The sequence below is a fragment of the Dermacentor albipictus genome, chromosome 1, assembly GCF_038994185.2.
Source record: "Dermacentor albipictus isolate Rhodes 1998 colony chromosome 1, USDA_Dalb.pri_finalv2, whole genome shotgun sequence".
In the NCBI taxonomy this organism is placed as follows: domain Eukaryota; kingdom Metazoa; phylum Arthropoda; class Arachnida; order Ixodida; family Ixodidae; genus Dermacentor; species Dermacentor albipictus.
The window spans coordinates 385,498,392-385,518,330 of NC_091821.1; the positions used below are offsets into that span (position 1 = coordinate 385,498,392).

Genomic DNA, 19,939 nt, shown 5'->3' on the forward strand with positions numbered 1-19,939 from the left:
CTGCAAAGTTCTCTGCCGTCATGCAATCTACAGACATAGAACAGTAGCCTGACCTTACAGTCAGACGTTGCAAAATATTTGCATAGTTTTGATAATAGAAAATACTAAATATTTAAATTTCAAATATGAATATTTAATGCAAAATAATACTCTATTTGTATTCAGAACTTTTGTATGTTCGCCCAGCCCTATCTTTATGGGTCGAGACGAGGAGTTATAGGTATAGTTTCAGTGCGCTATAATAGTGAGAGTCGTCTTACCATTCATCTTCACTGTTGACACCGATGACCATGCATGCACTGCCCCTCAACCACTCACTGAAACTAAGTGTTGTAGTTGCACTACCAGCTGTGAATTTACAAGGCACAATGCATTGACAAAGAAAATGGAGGTGGGGGAGCGCCAGCATTTCCACAGCTGAAGGCGTGTTGCGTTGTAGGCAACTCTAAAAATAATGGGCAGATATTCATGGTCATGTTTCAAATGAATGAAATTTTCACTTTTTGGGACCTTTGATGGGAGGTAAAAATGTACATAGTGCTAGGGTGCAATAACGTACATAATGAATCATAGTTCTTGGTTTAATTCAGTCAAGAAATTCATGAAAATGTTCAATGGATGAGGCAATGTGAAGCAACTGTTGTCAGTAGCACATGACTTGCATCGCTGGCATCATGCTGCTTACTGCATCAGTCACAAAATATAAGGTGCACTATATGAGAGACAGTTTATTTACAGAAAAATTGGAGGACGGTTAAGCTTCGCCTTCAAGAGTGGAACGCGACAGCGTTCCCGTCGACCCGCCAAGGGGTGTAAGACAATGGGCTACAGGGCAGCCATCACTTACGAGGCGCCCCGCATCGGACGCGGTGAGCGTCGAGCCATATGGTCGAGCAACGCGGCGTTCGGCGCAGCAACGAAACGTGCGCCTGAGCAAGCGGAGCGAACCAAAGAACTCGGTATGCCGGAGGGGGAAATGATGCACGCCAGCCAAACGTCGTGATCGGCACGGGCAGAGAGATAGTGATCTAAAGAAAGGAAGGACGCTTGATTCTACAGAGGGAGCAAGGCGAAGCGTTGTCAGGGGAGAGAGTCCGAGCCGCGACAGCTCCAATGCGCGCGTGGCGCGCCATCTGTCGGGGCAGCGCCGTACATGGAGAGGAGGGGGTCTTCTGTGTTTGCCGCAAGATGGCTCGGCGTGTGCGGAAAGCGCAGAAGAAATGCAGCGAAACGCACTTCGCTACTCGTGTAATTGCGACTTCTGTAAGTTACATGTTCATAATTACCGATATACACCACAGTATAACTTTCCACAGCTCGTTTCGAAGGCAACACCGCATTCACTAGAGGCGCGTTTGTACCTTTTGGAAGCATCGAAATCGTGGCTGAACTCTGTGTTCGCCATGCTGAAAGCCCGCGAACTACAAAATCCTTTTTTCGCGAAAGTGCTGCGTATGTAAGAAGTGTGTACGCTGTGCAGGAACCTCCGCCAGACTGGATGCACTTGTTGGATGCATGTGTGTGTTTGCCTGAGTTTTAAGTGTGTAGTTGTGTCCACTTTGTAATACACCTTCAGTTTTCTTTTCCATGTAATAAAGAAAAAAAAAAAGAAATCGTGGCTGAGTGGTAGCGTCTCCGTCTCGCACTCCGGAGACCCTGGTTCGATTCCCACCCAGCCCATCTTGGAAGTTGCTTTTTATTTATGGAGTGCCTGCCGTGATTTATCGCTCACGGTCAACGCCGCAAACACCGACGACACCGGCTTTTCTGCGACACGAGCTCCTTAACGCTATCGCGTTAAAAGGCAGAGAGGGTGGCCTAGCTGAGCTGGTGGCTCTGGTCTGCTACTCTGCATTTGGGAAAAAGGAAGGCGAGTGAAATATGATTAGAAAGGAAGGGGTACATGCATGCGTATATAAGTGAATCACACAATTGCCCTGTTAAAGCCGCTCACTGACTACTCTGCAGGAATGCCCGATAGCTCTTTTGGTAATCGCATGCCTGCCTCGCAGTTATATCAGCTAGATCACAGGCCGAGGACAGGGAAATGTGACAATTTTCTCATACATGATGTCATGCGTAATATCCGAGGATCAACCCAAGAAACCTGCCACCACACTCTAGGAACCACCAGGCCACGGCATGGTTCAGTCACAGAACACGTCCTACGACTGTTCACTGTGTTTATTTTCTCTCTCTCTCTCCATACTATGGGTGGCATAAACTTAAAGGGGCCCTCATACCCTGAACCACCCCTCGGGCTTGGGGAACTAACAGTCCGCGGGTAGCATAGTCCGCGGGTAGTTGTGAACATCTCAGCCAAGTTCTGCTGTCGTACGCTGTCCGTGGAGCTCGCAAGCGGAGCGTGAAGTCACCGTTTCCTTGCTCTTTTCTGTGTGCTCTATTTCGTCATAAAGCAAACTCCAATACGCGGCTGCTATTGGTCGCTGCGCTCGGCTACGCCGCGAGGTGCCGCCACGAGTATAAGTGCAGTGCATAGAGTTTACTACAAAAATTTTTGTAGGAAACTCTATGGCTAAGTGCACTGCGGCTCTCTGAGGACAGCCGCGTTTGGCTTACGTTTAGCGCGGCATAGGCACCAAATCGGAAATTTGAACTGTGCGCAATAGAGACGTCTCCGCCGTAGCCTACGCAATGCAAGGCATTGGAGGAGGAAGAGGAGCACAGCTGATGCCGTGTTTGACTGCCGATAACTCCGCTTCTGATGAACGCATTGAAGTACTTTTTGCGGCAAAGTGGTTCTGAAATAGCCTATCTTCACTTCAGATGTCTTTCTCCACTTCGATAAAAAGTGGTTCAGGGCCCCTTGAATTACATATTACATATGCTAATATATTTGGGATAATTTTGTATTAACAAATTTATTTGTGTTAGGAAGAGTAATGTTAGAATTAAGATGTAGGCAGTTGATCACCTCCTGAGTACATCGTTTTTTATTGCGTTAGGCATTTGGATCGAGTGTGTGCGTGTGTGTATCATCACCGTCAGTTAATTTGCACTTCGCTCCTCAAAGAGGCAGGACACGTGTCGGGTGAGCTCCTGAACTACAGTAGTTGATCACTGCACCTGAACAACACTTTGCAATGTGGTGAACGCCGTTTAAATCATGGATCTGGCACCTCAAACAGGTGCGACGTAATGCTAACGCATGTAATTTCTCTCGCATTTAACACTACATCGCCAATGGATTTTTCGTATTTCAGTGCTATGAATTCCAGTATGTGCGCACTTATAGTGCATGCAAACAAAAAAAGAAAAGAAAGAAAAACGTGACCGCGGTAACTTTCATGATTGTGAAAAGCTACGAGTTTCCAAGAAACTGTGAGCTTAACTGCACGCAATAATGATCGCCGTTAGGACTTCACACTTTAAAAGAAACTGTGATATTGTTTTGGGTGAGCCGGCATCAACTTGGCCGTAGAAGGCGAGTGCGGTTTCCCTGCGGCTGTCCCGAAACTGGAACTGCACTTCTAGTGGCTGCTAAGTTGTTTTGGCCGACACTTTGGCTTAGCATGGTCACGTGAGCGCGTTCACCCGCCCCCCCCCCCCCCTTTCCTTCCTCCGAATCCGCACCCACTTGGCGCATGCCTGGCACCACGTGAATTTCGCGCGCCGGTTAGCAGGTCTGCATGGTGCTACGGTGAACTAGAAACTTTCGAGTTCATTATAGCATTGTAAAAGTTAAACATTTGTGCGTTACGCGCCTTCCACAATGGATGCGTTCATTGAGTTTCCAGAGAAGCCTTCGTTGAAAAAAACGTTGTCAAGTGATTTCGGAAAACTGAGCAGTAAACAGCACAAGGTGAATTAGTAGACGTATAATGTTTTGCTTTATAAACTGCGCTCTGTGTCTCTGATTTGCAACGACGCTTAAAAGACCTCCGTGCGCGTGGAATTTTGTCGCGTGTAGTTCACTGCATACTGTTTCTGATCGACGAGGATGGAAGTCTTGCTCTCTGGTGTGATGTTTGTGATGATTTGCGGCCAAACCTGCTGCGACTTTTGATCGGTAGAGATTTCTGCGGCGTCTACTTGACAAGTGAAAAATGGCCGGATGTTGTGTTTCTTGTGCCCACAGGTGATTCAAGATGTGAGCAAAGCGCACGTCGAATCATTCAACTACATGCTCAGGGAGGGCCTCTCGAGGGCCGTAGCGGTAAGGTAACTTTTTTAGTAGTTTATGTTGACTCTTAGCCGGACAGTAAGTGACTTTATGTCGTCTATTTATTTTGCAGGACATTCCACCATGCGAGTTTGCATTGCCTAATGGAGACCGGGTGAAGCTGGAACTCAGAGTGCGACGTTATATTAGCTTTCTCTGTTATTTTTTTTATATGATGTCAGAAGTCAGTGTGTTAGTTGTAATGTTTCGCTGTGCTTTTGACGTGTGGGGTTGCATCATGTGTCTGAATATCTCAACTGGGACCCTCACAGCAAGTTTGCAATGTTATAACATCAAGTAAATTGTGGACAACTAATTTAGTTTTTCTCCTCATTTCTTGCTCTAAGGGAACCGTGCAAAATTTCCTAGGCGACATCACTGTACAGTGGAAATTCCTGCTTCATTCACAATGAAAAAACTAGGGCAAATTTTTGTTCATTGTCGACTGCCTATGCACTTGTGTAAAAACGCAGTATAATAATATTTTGCTAGTTTTGTTGTTTACCACAATGCAAATGTGTTTGTTTTACTTCAAGTTTTGTTAAAGGAGTACTGACACCAAAATTTTGTCCTGCTTTCCTTGCTGTCTAAGGTAGCTGTTGACAGTTATCATATGAAGCCTCAGTTCTTTGAGAGAGATACAAATAATTACATTACCTTTTAATTTCACCCATTCAGAAAGTGCATCAAGCATGATGTGGCTTTGGATGTGAAAAAGGAGCCTATTCACATCACCATAAGTGAGTGTGGTGGTCACGTATCAAACAACTGAAGAGTGTGCCAGTCAGCCGGTGCAATGAGAGAAGGCCACACAATGACCTTGTCACCAAAAGCTGGCAAATTGGCCAGTCCAATTGTGCGCTCCTCTTGGAAATGCGGGGGAACCCACTCTCTGCTCTTATTCATTGAAGTGCTGAATGGACTCTGCTTTCGGTAGCACAGTCATATTGTGTGTGTATATCCTTCAGTAGTGGCTCGTACAATGAGACCTCCACATTTGCCTACAGTACTGAGCCTTGTTTTTTCATGTATGAAGCCGTGCTACACTTGGCAGGTATTTTGAACTGGTCATATTAAAAAGTGAAGTAATTAATTATTTGTTTGTGCTTCGAGGAATTGAAGCTCGATCCTTAGCACAAATATCGGGTCGAAAGCTATCCAATGAATAATTAAAATGGGACGAGCATTTTTTGTCATTAGTCTCTTAACCAGTGTAATTGCAAAACTATATGAAAAGCTTGCAGGGTATCTAGGGCTGCTTGTTTAAAGTTATTAAACGAACTATTTATTTCAGTTTCAAACACTTATACAGTCTTACTACTGTGTCTTGCCTTTATTTGTTTGAATTTGTTGAGATGTCAGCTTTTAGGTGTGTCTAGGGCTTGCATTTCTGGGTAGCTTCGTAACTGTGTAGGACAACTGTTGTCACAGGATGGCTTGTTATAGCTGAGAACATTTTAAATCATTGCAGGTGAATTTCATTCTGTTGGGTAGCATTTCATGGCTTCTGGAGGGTGAGGGTTGGGTCAAGTCATATATATATATACATATCTTTTTTTTTCACAGGATGAATACAATTGTGTGCGCACACACTTACAACCTCATAGCCAAAGGCTAGTAGTAGGGCCATTTGCAAAAATGCACTTGTCAATGATAAAAGTTAACAAATAAATGCAATATACTCAAGTAGCAACAGATGGACACTATAAAAAAAAATATGTGTGAAAGCTTGCACCATAACAGTGATGGAGAGCAGCTAATTAGTAAACAAAAGCTCCTTTGCAATTCTGACTTCATTGTAAAGAAAAAGAAACAACACACGTGTTTATCTTTTATATAGTGAGGAGAGGAAACAGCAGTTGTTTTCAGTACATTTCAAGGACACTGTGGTCCCTCAGCCAATGATGAGTTTACTGCATTTAAGTTCTCCACAAAAATGTTGTCATAAACCTGCATTGCAAGTTTTTAGTCGTTCACACAGCACAGCTGTCAGCCTCGTGGTGGGTATACAGTCTTGCAGCGTATGTCATTTAGAAATGATGTTTAATAATAAGTGAACTTGGAATATTCTTTCTCTTCTTCATTGAGCTGAAAGTTGTTCAATTGTTCCATTTGTACTCCTATCAGGCCAATTGCACATCCACCTGTTTCTTTCACTTTCCACTTAGTTCTGAAGCAGTGCGGTAGCAGTGAAACTGGTTTGTCCAGGAAGGCCATTATGAAGTTGCTGTGAAAGTGAAGGGGCTGAGGTTATGACTTGGAGTGCAGCTGTTGATGCCTTGGCTAACCTTTTTTGTGTGTGTGTGTTCAGGTTTTCATCAGCTTAAAGCAGTAAAACAACAGCGACACACTTATCGCATTGTGTTGCAGGAAGGCAGACTATATGTCTTGTAAGCATGGTTGCAAGCCTTGATCTGTATGTTGACATTGATGAATTGCTTTCATCACCTGGCTGCACCTGTCTTGTACCGATTAGATGCTCAAGCTCGGGTCAGATTCAAGGCATCAGTCGGGTCTGTAAAGATAAGGGGAGTTCTGTTATAAATGCAGTGCTTTCTACAAATGCCAAGTGCTTTTGATCTGTTATGAAGTGCACAGGGTTTTAATGTCCAGTATTCGTTATGTCTGAGTCTAGAAAAGGCAGTGTAGTCGCATCTGCCATCCAAACTGTCATTGAGCCTGTGGGATGTTGTGTCATTTGAGACTTTTAGAAACTACTATCCAAAACTTTTCAGTAGCCAATGATGCCAAAACTCAAGAATAACCTTTTGGATCCAAAGTTAATAGTTTCTCTGTAGCATTAGATTTGACAGCTATTTGACCCGGTGCAAAGCATCATTCTATTCTGACTACATTGCCAAAACCTAACTATGGCATTACGGTGGGGTCGCATGTCCGCCATGGTAAATACTGATTAGTACATGGTTTCTGCTTGATCTGCTATGCAAGTACCCATCATTGTTAATGTTGTGTGGTCTCTGCAGGATCCTTACATTGGCAGCCCCATGATTAGCAAAAACACCATTGGAGTTGTGACACCACAGGTCTACCCGGCAGAGGTGGGTTATAGGCAAGCATAGCTTCCTTTATAATGCTGAGCCAGGATATTGTAACAATTCTATTCCAATAGTGTTCCTTAGGCTCTTCATGAGTGGTCCTAGTGGGGCTCCGCCACGTTATCACCAGGATCAGCCAGCTGTGAATGTGGATGATAAAAAAACGAACAGAAAACAAGTGAGAGTGATCCTTACAATACTATACTGGCCACGTACACTCGGTGTCACTCTTGTGTAGAGCGCGAGAATGGCAGCCTCCGGGGCACTCCCGAGGCAGCCAGCGGCATCAAATGGTAGCTGCTGGGCATGTTTGGACACAACTACTACTGTCAGATGTCGCTGGCTGGCTCTGAGCACTTTGGAGGCCACTGTTCCCGCGCTCTATACAAGGGTGACACCGACTGTACTTTATGTACATAGCTGTTGGTAATGAGTACATGCATGATGCAAATGAAGAATAGTTTTTGCACAGCAAAGGTTTGGCCTGGAAAGGGAGATGGGGGAGATGTGGTTATATAGTATAAAAAAACGTGCTACACATGCTGAGACACAGTAAGAAGTCCAGTAACGTAACCCCACTTGATAGTGCTGAGTGTGATTTTTAGTCACAGCATACACGTACTGTCTAAAAGGAAATATTGTTTGCAGCTTCCAATTTTTGTAAACGTTTATGGCTGTGACAGTGGACTAGGAAGAGGCATGTTTCTTTACTGTAAAGGTTTTTTTACGCTGTACTTACAGAGACTGACCAATATACTCTGTATTACTGTTCCTTCCTGGCATGCATTTTATGACCCATATTGTTCTTGCATACAGTGCAGAAATCGGGGCACCACCTACAGAGGCAAATTGGATGTCACAATTGTGTGGAGCATGAATGGTACTCATCAAGACACCGTCAAAAAGACAGTGGGGGAAGTTCCCATAATGGTCAAAGTAGGTGAAATTTATTATATTAGTTAGAATTCATTTTCTTATCGTATTCCCACCTACCTTCTCTTATGAGGCAGAGAAGCCCCTAATGCCCTAATTATTTTTGTCTGGCTCTATATCTCCTACACTTAAAGGGACACTAAAGGCAAATATTAAGCCAACATCAATTGTTAAAATACCATTCCAGAAACCTCGCAGCACTTCTCTTGTGCCAAGAAAATGCGTACCTTAAAAGAAAATTGTCTGAAGGGTTTGCTTACTTCTAGTGCAGTTCAAATTGCCCACTCCCAGTGGGGAGTGATGACAATGCATATGCCATCACTTCCCTTTACTGTCATAGTTGAGTAAAATGGCGCCTGACAGACAGCGCTACAGTTTTTGCGCAATACGGAAATGCACAGTCCTAGAAAAACTGTGCCAAAACAGAGCATAAGATTCGCCGCTATGGCTGCTCGTACAGTATTCAAGTAGCATGGACCATTTGGGCATCCCGCAACATCACATGGACTTGCAGTGTGTGCAAGCTTTGCGAGCCAGCAAAACCAGCGGCAATGAACTACTGAAACGCGAAAGCACGAGTGGCACAGAGTCAAGTGAAAAGGAAACCTTCCGACTGCCTGCACCTTTGTCAAGGGTAACATCAATGAGTTCTTTTTCTAAAGATCGAATAGAACTGGGCAAGTAGCATTTCATACCATCTTTTAATGCAATGCAATTATCTTTTTATAACAAGGGGTTGAGTTCTAATGACAGAGTTATAACACAGTTGACTTCCATTAATTTGACACTGACCGGACTGACGAAATCTATCAAATTATCCAGTGGGTTGAATTAAACAAGATACAGAATAAATGGCAAAACACCTGCTGACTTGTTTGACAGCGTTTGCCTGATTCTAACATGCACCTGAATCAAATGCATGCCCGCTTTCCATTTGTCTGAAGCAGAAAACTAGCATGGAGGTAACATTAAAGCTCCTAAATAAAGTGGAAATCTAATGTGCACCCAATCGTTTAGCGAGAAAAATGTACACTGGTCTAATGTGTGCTGCACAGGTGGCCAGTTTTCTGAAGTCAGCTTTGTCGCCTTAAAGCTATGTTATGCAGCGAAGCATACAAATGCTGCAAACATGGTTCCGGCTAAATTTTCTCGGAAAAGAAAAAAGTGCATTAGAGTCAAGTAAACACCGTAATTAGACATTGTGAGCTACTGCTATTACTTGAAAATCTTTCTAGGGCAGGCCGACTATAGGCTTCTTTTTTTTTATGGTTGATGACGTGTGTTCAATGCATTCACTGTCTCATAAGCTGTGTTGAGACAAACACTGCTAGTAAAGAGGTTGCTATTGGGGTCATCATAGAGGTCAGGTGCATGCATGCTGACTGGTTAAGATTGAACTATCTGGTGAGGCCAATTTTAGAATTGAAATACGAAAGGTTGTGCCCATAGAAATGCATGGGCACAGGCAGGGAACTTTGGTTAGGATCAAATTAACCGGAGTTGAACTAACAAAAGACTACTGTGGTGAAGAGTGCTTATACCATCGGCATTGGGCTAGTACTTTTAATGTCCCAGATGAGTCTCAAATCGTCTCCTGCATTTACTTTAATTTTTCGATTAGTAAAGGTTACTTCTTTGATAATATTGACACCTTAGATATTCTTCAGCATTAATCTTTCACATTAGCATGACTCGATATTTGCCTTTAGTGTCTCCTTAACAAAACTTTCGTACTTTGTGCCAACAGAAAATGCAGTTTTCTGCAGGAATATTCAATTCCTGCAGAGAAATTATTTGTATGAGGCCCTGCTGGGCTGTCAAAACTGCATGTTTTCTTTGAGTGCAAATGTGATGTGTAGGCTTCTGTCATGTGCTTACTTCCTTTTGCTGTTTTATGCCGCCTTGATGCAAGCATATAGAAAAGAGTCTACCCCATTTTGTGTAATTTTATTGCAGTAGTTGTCTTGCCTTTTTTGCAAACAGTCTATCAGTAATATACAGATTAGCTGCCATTTCAATTTTTTTTTTTCTGCTGCTGGCAGCCTGTTTTCTACATTCATTATTACTTGCTTCCTGCATTTTTTCAGGCTTTTCAAGGTAGTGTGTTTACCATCGGGGAAAACTGGAATTTTTAAGGAATTTAATTATAGAAAATTCAGGGATGAAATGGGGAATTTTCACCCTGGTAGCACTGAATAGGGGGAATTGGAAGATACAGATGGCAGAAGAAATGAAACTTTCAAATGAACCTTCGTGATACACAAATAAGGGCGTCTTTTGCCAGTTTTCTAAGCGTGAGCCTGCGGGGTGGTTGGAATATTATGAAATGCACGATTAAGTCTGATCTGATAGTGCATTCTAACCGGCTTACAGGTTATCGGTAGGACTAGTTGAAAATTATGAGCTGGTAATAACTTATCAGGCTATAAACCACCATTTTTTCCTTGTGCCTAAACCATCAGTGTCGTAGTATGCCAGGGAATTTTATAAAAGCAGTGAGGGAAACCTGTGAAAATCAAGGAATTTTTTCAACATTGTAGACAATGAGCAAAACGAGAACAAGGTGAAAGCAGGAGCCAACATTTCGACAAGCGGACTTGTCTTTTTCAAAGTGACATATGCTTTCCTCGGCACAGTATATATAGTTAGGGTTCTTCTAAAGGCGAGAGGGGCTAAGGCGGGTGGGTGAGGCAATGACTGAAGGTGTGTTAACAGCGAGGGTGTAGAATTGAAAATGAAAATAAAGGGGTGCTATGCACATTGCCGGTGACACGGCCATGTGTCACCCGGCATGTCAACGGCCTTGTGCATAGCACCCCTGTATTAACTGCTTCACTGGAGATCATTGGGTTATTGTATCTCTTTCAGAGAGACGATAGCTCACTGACCTCTAGCGAAGCATAGCAAATATGCTTGAATATGCAAATATGCTTAAATATGCTTGCTATATCTTGAATTCGCTATGCTAAATTTCAAGCTATGGGCAACAGCACTTTTCATTTGGTTGCTTAGTGCTTTCTTTTTCCTCCCTTTCTTTTTCTTTTTTTTATTTTATTGATATATTTATTCCGTTTCAGTAACTTTTTTCACGAGCACCATTTTCTGCTGCTCCTTTTATTACCATGTTTACTCAAATCTAACACACACCTTTTTTACGATAAAACGGGTAAAAAAATTGTGTGCATGTTAGAATCGAGTACGACTCTAAATCTGCATTACCATATCGTCATAGGCATTTCAAAACGGCCGCTTCATACGCGCCTCGAGCCTAGCTGCTGCAGCTTCCTCCGTGCACTGTAGTACGTGTGCTTAGGCAATGCATCCTTTGGCTTAGGTTAATGCACCATCTGTCTTCGCGGTCTTCCCGTTTTCTGCGTTTGCTGTTTAAGCATGCAAGTGCAGACTGCAAGGACATGCCGAGTTCATCACTATGTTTCAATTAAAAGGAAAGCGATCACATGTGCGGAGGCGGACGGAAATCGGGCCTCATCACGGGTGTTCGGAGTTCCCAAAACTTGTGTATGGGACTGGCGCAAACAGGAAAAGCGTTCTACACTGGTGGCTGCTAGTCATGGCACAGCCTCGCGGCCCCTGTCTTGAAAGCGATCTGCAATGGACACAAGAGTCTACACATGTACATAGGTGCACAGCGCTGTGTTTTCATCGCTTAGTTCGTGTTGAAGTGAGAGGCTGCACAAAGGTCAATTCCCTTGCTTCTGCTACCACACTTCCTCACTCCAGCATTTTGGTAAAGAGTTTCCGCAGTCATTGAGTGAGACGTGTTCATTTTTGCTTGTACACGTGTGACACCATGCTTGTTAATTTAGTTAGTAAGCGAATGTTTAAAAGTTTATAAGGCCAATAAAACTAGTACAGTGAAACCTCGTTAAACCGTAGTCGACCGGAGCTCGGAAAAAATATGTAGTAAACGGTAGTACTGTACTGCTTAACCGAAATAGCATGAGATCGCCCACTTACCTGTCCAAAACGAAACTCAGAGAGAGTGCAATGAAAGGGGAAAAAAACATGCAGTATTTATTCACTTTGTGCGACAAAAGTGTTATTTTCGTTTGATGCCGTGGCGGCCTAACAGTGACGACTGCGGCATCAAACCTACTGAAGCTGCGAGCCAGCTTTTCAGCCAGCTCCCTCTTCTCGGCAAACACTCGCATGGCAGATTCCTCGTTGGCGTTGCATATTCTCCATGCACGAGCGCTGTAGCCTTGCAGATGTCGCGGGGCGCCCTTTTCATTTTGGGGTGCTGTTCTCGTCATGACGATTGCATTTATGAGGCTGGCATAACTCGAAGCTTCTGCCACTGTCAGGCCTGAATTGCCCGTGCTGTCGCTTTTCGTGTCGTCCTTATCACTGTTGCTAGGCAACACTTCAGCAACAGCAGAGGCAACGATGGCGAAAAGTCAACCTTGTAGCCGACACCTCTTCGCGGTCGCAGCAGCGCTGCCGATGAACTGCTTCGCATTCTGTGCTACACACCGTAGTGAACAGTAGATCCCTGTCGCGTGCCAGTGCCTACTTTTTCGTGCCATGTTAAATAGCACGAATGATCTATAATTTTTCTACTATGCTGAGCACCTGGCTTCTTTTTTATCTGAGCTTCGGCAATAACGCTAATCCTTGCTTGCACGACACCACAACGCTCTTTGGCACGGTGCTGAAATGATGTCGATATTGATAGGGCTTCACGCACAAACACACAGGGTGCTTGGATGCTATTGTTCTGATCTCGGAGGCTTGTTGTTCTGCCGGGTGACCCGATGGAGACGACGCACCGCCGTGTTTGCGCGCCGAAAAGTGGAAACACTACGTGTTAACCAATACGCATGCAATAAGCTGGTACGGTTTATGCGGATACAAAACACATTATGTTCAATGGCCGCTGAGTCGAGGATTTGACTTTACTACTTTTAAAACGAAACTACTGTTTAAGCGGGTACGGTTTAACAAGGTTTTATTGTATCCTTACTTTTTCTATAGCTGTCTACTAATGTGCTATCGTAAACGATGCTTTGCCTTTCAGGCGAAACTGCGAATTCTCTTATTTATCGCAAATTTAGTGCATTGGGAGTAAGTCTTTGTTTTTTCCACATGAGAGAAAGTTGTATTTCTGTACGAAAGAATGAGGTGCACGGTACTGTAAAGGACTTTCCTTCTTTTAGGTCATGGCAAACGAGTGCGCATTACAATCGAGGGCTGTTTTCTTTCCTTTTTTGGGGGGGGGGGGGGTGGGGTCATGGAAAATGGGTGCGCATTACAATCGAGGGTGCATTAGAGTCGAGTAAATATGGTATCTCTTTCAGAGAGACAATAGCCCTCTGACCTCTAGCGAAGCAGATAATAAAGGAGTGCTATGCACATGCTGTTGATGCACCGGCAGACACAGGGCCGTGTCACTGGCCGTGTGCATAGCACCGCTTTCTTTTCATTTTCAATTCTACACCCTCGCTGCTAACACACCTTCGGTCATTGCCTCACCCACCTGCCTTACCCCTCTGCCCTTTAGAAGAACCCTACTTATGTATACTGTACTGAGGAAAGCATATTCCACCTTGAAAAAGATAAGTCCACTTGTCGAAATGTTGACTCCCGCTTTTACCTTGTTCTCATATTGCTCATCATCTTGAATTTCCATCTCTCGCCATCCCCGTCTTTTCCCTGAACGTTGTAGGCAAATTGGGTGTTTTCCCGAATGAGTGGGAGGCATAAACATGAGCAGCTTGACAGGTGCTGTCACTTTGTGGGGCAGAGCTGAACCATACATGAACAGAACTAACATTGCATCAACCAAATATACTCTACTTTGCTGCTGATGTAAGTTTTTGGCAGTGGCGAATCGTGACACAATTATGCCTCTGCGAAAACTTAGGCCAGCAGTGAAAAAGAATACACTTGGTTACCGCAATATTAGCTCTGTGTTTGTCTGGTTGAGCTCAGAACCACCAGATGGCCGCACTGCTCCGGCAGCTTACGTCTACGCCTATGCCCCTCCGGTAAAATGCTCAGTCTGCCTGCGTTAACTGGAATACCGTACAAGCTAAAACTCTCTAATGCATAATGGTTAACAATTGCCTGGTCAAAATTAGCTGTTCACTGAAGCAAAAACCATAGCATGTTGCGGACAAACAAAGAATAAGCTTGACGCACTTAGCATGTTATTTTTGGGTGTCCTGGTCCGCAGTGCAACATATATTCGCAATATATATATATATATATATATATATATATATATATATATATATATATATATATATATAGTTGTAAACAAGGCCAAATAGTAACATTTATTTGTTCATCTACCTTAAAGTAATTGCACTGTATGTTCTTCATGTATAATTGAACCTATTGTATTTGTCTGTGTGAATTTAATTTTTCTCTCTTGTGCAGTCTCAGGTTTGCAACATTGCCAAGATGTCACCTGCGGAACTCGTTAGGAGGGGAGAGGAGGCAGGGGTAAGTATTTTATTTTTTGGTTTTCTGGCAGCACACTTTTGTGCTTCATGATTCAGTCCAAAAGTGATGAAGACGTTTTTGTGCATGTACGTACATTGATGTTGTTTTGCTGCTAAACATTACTTGTAAGAAGTATGCTACATAGATGAATATGCAACAAAGATGAATATGTTACATAGATAGCTAACAGTGAGAAAGCTTGTGGTTGTGACGTAAAAATGACCAGAGCTGCTGACTCCAATGCAGGAAAAGGTAGGGGAGAAATGCTTGCCAGTGCAGGTTGAAGCGATGGGCAAATTTCTGCTGTGAGGAGCATAGCCCGCCTCTTCACACTGTCGCATAGCATTTCATTTTCTTCTGTCTCTACTGTTACTAAACCCTCTTGACAGAGCCTTGTGGTAGAGTGCACCCTGCTGAACAATGCTTCGAAGCTTCCAGTGTATATAACAAATTTCGAACAGGCTGTTGAAAGAGGCTTTTTAATGGCAGGTGACTTTCAAATTTCGAATGAAGCTTTGGAAAAGGAGCACATGAAACCTGTAGAATGACTGCAGCGTGGACAAGTTGGAACATATTAATTATAAACTATGCATAGAATAATGAGGACACAGTTATTTCTTCAGTCATAAGAGCACTGTGTCCTTGGCATTCTTTGCTTGTGTTGTTCCTTGTTTTGTGCATTGTCTATAGCGAAGCTACGAAAACATGCTGCATAGTTCCTTTACAGTGATCTTGAGGAAGTCTAGAAGTACAAGCATAATCACACATTTTTTGTATGAATGATTTTAGACACATTGAGTGTAGAATTATGTAAGCAAAGAAAATTGGTAGGACCAGTTGTCAAGTTGTGGGTGAACGTTATTGGATGCATAATTTATATACATGCTTAGTACATGCTGACATTATGTTGTTGACTTTGTTTGCATTTGTAGAATTTAGATATTTATACTGCTTTCCTAGGCAAATATATTGAGGCGTACTTAACTGCAGCTCAAATGTCTCATGGATTGATGAAAGCTCGTAGTATAAATAATTATGCACACAATTGGATTTAAGGTATCATTTCTATCTAGTTTCAGCTCCTATACATAACAGAAGCAAGTTTTAAAGCTTTGTATTTTCTCATTGCAAAGGCACCATTGCAAATTTGATGTTCTAGAATGTTAAAAGGGTAGAAGTATTCAGCTGTGCTTTCTACTTGGAGACTTTACCAGAAACCTAATGTGATTGAATATCGGCAGTTATGCTCTTTCGTATATGTACAGTGCTCGTGGAATGAAACCCGACAGGGAAATTAAGCAACTAGAACATTTTATATGGGCAATTGATTCTAGAGAACCATGTCATGTCACTATGAATCTGGTCACTAAAAGTGGTGTGGACTATTATCTAAATGTACAGGCCAGAATTATGGCTACGTCGCATGAACTGAGGACTGTGGAAACAAAAGTATGTGCGTTAGTTAGCCCAGCACTTCATTCCGTGAGCACTGTACACATTGGTAAAGCCAGTAACAAGTCCCCACTCAAGGTTTTTTTCTTTTTTCCTTGAAACAAACGAAAAAATAACATTAATGCAGACATTAGACACTGCCTTGTTGCGAAGATGAACTGTTCTTTATATAGATTTTGTTTTTCAGGAATTTGGAGGTTATTTTGTCGTCAATGGCAATGAGAAGATTATCAGAATGCTTATCATGACCAGGAGGAATTACGTGAGCATTACTTATGGGTTATATTACCATTCTTAGCATGCACAAGGAATGTGGTGTATCCTCCTGTGACCCCATGTCTACATGCATGGACATAAGGTCTTGTTCTTTCAAAGTTGAACCAGGAAAGAAAAAAAAAATCACTTCTAACTTGAATCGTAATAAATATGGCACCATATAACAGCGATTTATTCACCCTCTCATTGCTGCTGATTCTTTAAGTAAACGGATGCTACTATGTGTGGGACCATTGTACCATCACCGACAAAAAATGCCTTTGAAGTACACTTCTAATGCCATCAAATCGACCGACTATCCTGGATCAACACAATGAATTGCAAAGTGGTTACCTTGTGTTTAGGTAAATAAAAGGGTTCTTTACCTGTATGCACTTGAGAGCTGGTTGCCTTCCACATACACTTGAGCCTTGTTATAACGAAGTGAATTCAATTTCCCTTAGAATCCTCTAAGAGATCCATGTATTTAAAACCTTGTTATAACGAGTTAAAATTGTTCTGCCAATGGATGCAGCAAACCAGATTCGTCTCTGAAGCAAGAAATACTGACTGTTGCGCATCGAGCTTATCGCTTTCCACTGGGTTTAGTAGTCGTTTGGCGTGACAGTTCAGTATTCCCACTTCGAATACTCTGCGCACGTGGTGGCGGTGCACACGCAGCACTTCTCTCTTATCACACGTCTCTCATGCTGTGGTGTGTTGCTAGACACGCAGGCACGCCACATATCAGTGATGATGCTTGCGCACGGCATGCTAAAAACCAGTGGCTCAACTTTTTTCTCTCTCTCACTGCAGCACGTGGCACTGGCTGGTGCAGCTAGATGTGACTTCCATTATTGCACCAGTGCAATCTCTGAGGCCACTAGCCAGCCAAGCCAAGGTGGCATGCTCACATAGTGAGGTCACGGCAGCCCCGAGAGAGTGCCGGATGAGATAGTTTCAGTTTCACAGGCTGAGCGCGTCCATTTATGCGGCTGACAGTTTTTCTGCTACTGTGCTAAGCTCTGTTGGCTGTATACTTTGGTGGGTTCACGAAATCTCGCGAAAGTAAAACTATCTCTGAAAGTCATTGAGGTCACCCAAGACTACCGCTCCAGCTGCGTAATCGGCACACTGTGTTGTGTGCCGTGTGCTGCTTGAACACGACAGACTTGCATCATGGCATGCTATCTCTTCTCTTGGAGTACGTCACTGTTTCGCTGATTTCACAGTACGAGCGAGCCACGTGGAATGCAGAAAGCTGAAGCAAAAGACCATCACATCGGAACAGAAGGTGGCTATCGTAAGGTCTGTCACATCATGTGCTAAAAAGTTGCGTGTTGCACACGTTGGAGAGTATTTTGCTGCTTTATTGAAGTTTCAACTGTTGTGAAGTCGGAGGTCTGAGTGGCCATGAAGGTTCCATGGATGATGCCGTGCCAGGTGCCGGGAAAAAGAAAGGTCACAAGCAACATTTAAGAGATGAGAAAAAGGTTTATATACAAATTTACATGATTGAGTTTTACAAAAATGGCTCCAGGGCTCTTGGAGCACACTACATGCTTAATTCTTTGCATGTCTAAGCTCACCCACAACAGTCCAGCTCCGCTTTTTATCCAGTTCATTCCCCCCTTTCACTTGTCGAGGAAATTCACTGTTCTCGGCCAATCACAATTGTCGACCCGTTGGCAAAATCCCGCCCATGATGTCGCATCGTTCCGCTGGACTCTGCCTCCAACATTGCACAATCAGCCCCGCATAAGAGGCAACCACGTGGTAAACTGTGAACCTGATGTCAACGCTGTTCCCATGGGGAGTCCTCCAATAGCCCCTTTCATCAATTAATGGCTTCTCCATGACGGTCAACTTGTCAGGGTCAGGAGACTGGCCTTCGCGGTAGTCTGAGGGCTGCGGTTGTTGTTGTCTCGAAGTAAGCTGCCATTGTTTGCATGTCACCCTCGGCGCCGGGTCCGCATGCAGTCTGGGCAGGTACTCGTCTTGCCCATCAGCCCTGGGTGGTTGAAAAGCCGAAGGTATGGAACATAACTGCTTGTTCAATAGTCTCACTTGATGCTGTTGTAGTCGCCAGCTCCCTGGCCTTGAGAAAACAAAGTGTGAATAGCCCTCCACAGCTGCACGTCTACTGGTGAAGCATCCTTTGTTCCAAGGGATTGCCAGGCACAACACATACGTGGCCACGTAGCGGTTCGTTGGCCCATGGAGCTGTAGTCTTCTTTGCCATTGGGCATATACTTCAGTAAAGGTCAATAGTCAAAACAATTAAGTAATGGATATAATGAAGTAATTTCGACTTCCCCTTCAGATTCTTTATAACGAGGTTCAAGTGTATATAGAGATGATGCTGTGTGCATGTACCAGTGTCATATGATCAAACAATGAGTTATTCAGTTTTGTATGAGATTATGTGGCAATAAAACTATAGAAGCTGCTATGCCCCAAGGCTGTTATTGGGTCCCAGAAGGACATGTACATATGAACCTTATGCACGTTGTTTCAAGACAACTCCAACTTTGAAGTTCTTGTGTTTTTGCTCTTGACTGCAGGCAAGGCCTTGACAGTGTGGGCGCTTACAAGTCAAGTCTGGATTTTAAAAGTTAATTTATTTGATATAGCATTGATGTCATTGACGACCTACAGACTGTTTTGAAAACAGTTATGTTGTCTTCTCTGCTTTTGCATCTTGGTGCCCTCTGTGATTCTAGTGTAATTTCAGGTGGTTGTGGGCAGTTTGTAGCAGAGTTATCAGTCACAATGTCTTGCTCGATCATCAAAATTTCTTCCAATATGTTTGATTGTTGCCGCATTTTGATGATAGCAGAGATATTTATTTATTATGCATAAGCAGTAGCTTCCCTTGCTTTCTTTTTAGCCTATAGCGATGGTGCGGCCTTCTTGGAAGAATAGAGGAAAAATGTTCTCAGAATATGGCGTCTCACTACGCTCTGTGAAACCAGACCAGACTGGCACAGTGAGTAAACACTTACACTCGCATACCTGCTACCTTGCCTGACTATCATGTAAAGTTTATGAATTTATGCTTACTCTACAATTTTATGAAGGTTGTGTTACTTTTACAAAAAGCAAATTCTGTTTTGAGAAAAAGTAAACGTGTTGAGTGGCATGGTGTAAGATTGCAAGAAAATGCATGCAAAAGAAAAATTGTGAGAGGGCCTGCATTGCCCTCTTCAAGACACCATGTGATTCAAGCATAGCCTCCTATATACTTTTTAGTATCTGTGAAATGGCCCTGGAACGGCCGTCCAACCTCCTTTCTTCTTCTCCTTTCTCACTGCCCTGTTACTCTGTGAGGTGCACTAAAGGTAAATCATTGTTTATGAAAGGCATATGCATCTCACAAAAGGTGTGTGCGCTTATTGAAAAAAAAAAAAGGAACAATCTGGGGTATTTCCTCTATCCGTTAGTGTCATTTCGTGGGATTATTTTAGCAAATTTTAAAGTTCACAGATTTGCAGGTACTTGCTTGCCTGCAGTTCTGCAGGTTACTTCTTATTTTATTATTTGCAAGTTCCATACTTCAAACATTTGACATAATTATCTTTTGAAGTTTTGA

The 19,939-nt window shown here is 43.2% G+C and overlaps 1 protein-coding gene across 1 annotated transcript in view; it reads left to right on the top strand.

Moving 5' to 3' along the window:
• Positions 1-3,582: 3,582 nt before the first annotated feature.
• Positions 3,583-19,939, top strand: part of Polr1B (RNA polymerase I subunit Rpl135) — a 54,097-nt gene continuing 37,740 nt past the window's right edge. Inside the window, exons 1-8 of the mRNA XM_065432430.1 lie at positions 3,583-3,823; positions 4,100-4,177; positions 4,257-4,316; positions 7,168-7,242; positions 8,056-8,175; positions 14,575-14,640; positions 16,280-16,354; positions 19,238-19,336. Coding sequence (XP_065288502.1) covers positions 3,734-3,823; positions 4,100-4,177; positions 4,257-4,316; positions 7,168-7,242; positions 8,056-8,175; positions 14,575-14,640; positions 16,280-16,354; positions 19,238-19,336 — 663 coding nt within the window. The 5' untranslated portion in view covers positions 3,583-3,733. The remainder of the gene's footprint in view (positions 3,824-4,099; positions 4,178-4,256; positions 4,317-7,167; positions 7,243-8,055; positions 8,176-14,574; positions 14,641-16,279; positions 16,355-19,237; positions 19,337-19,939) is intronic.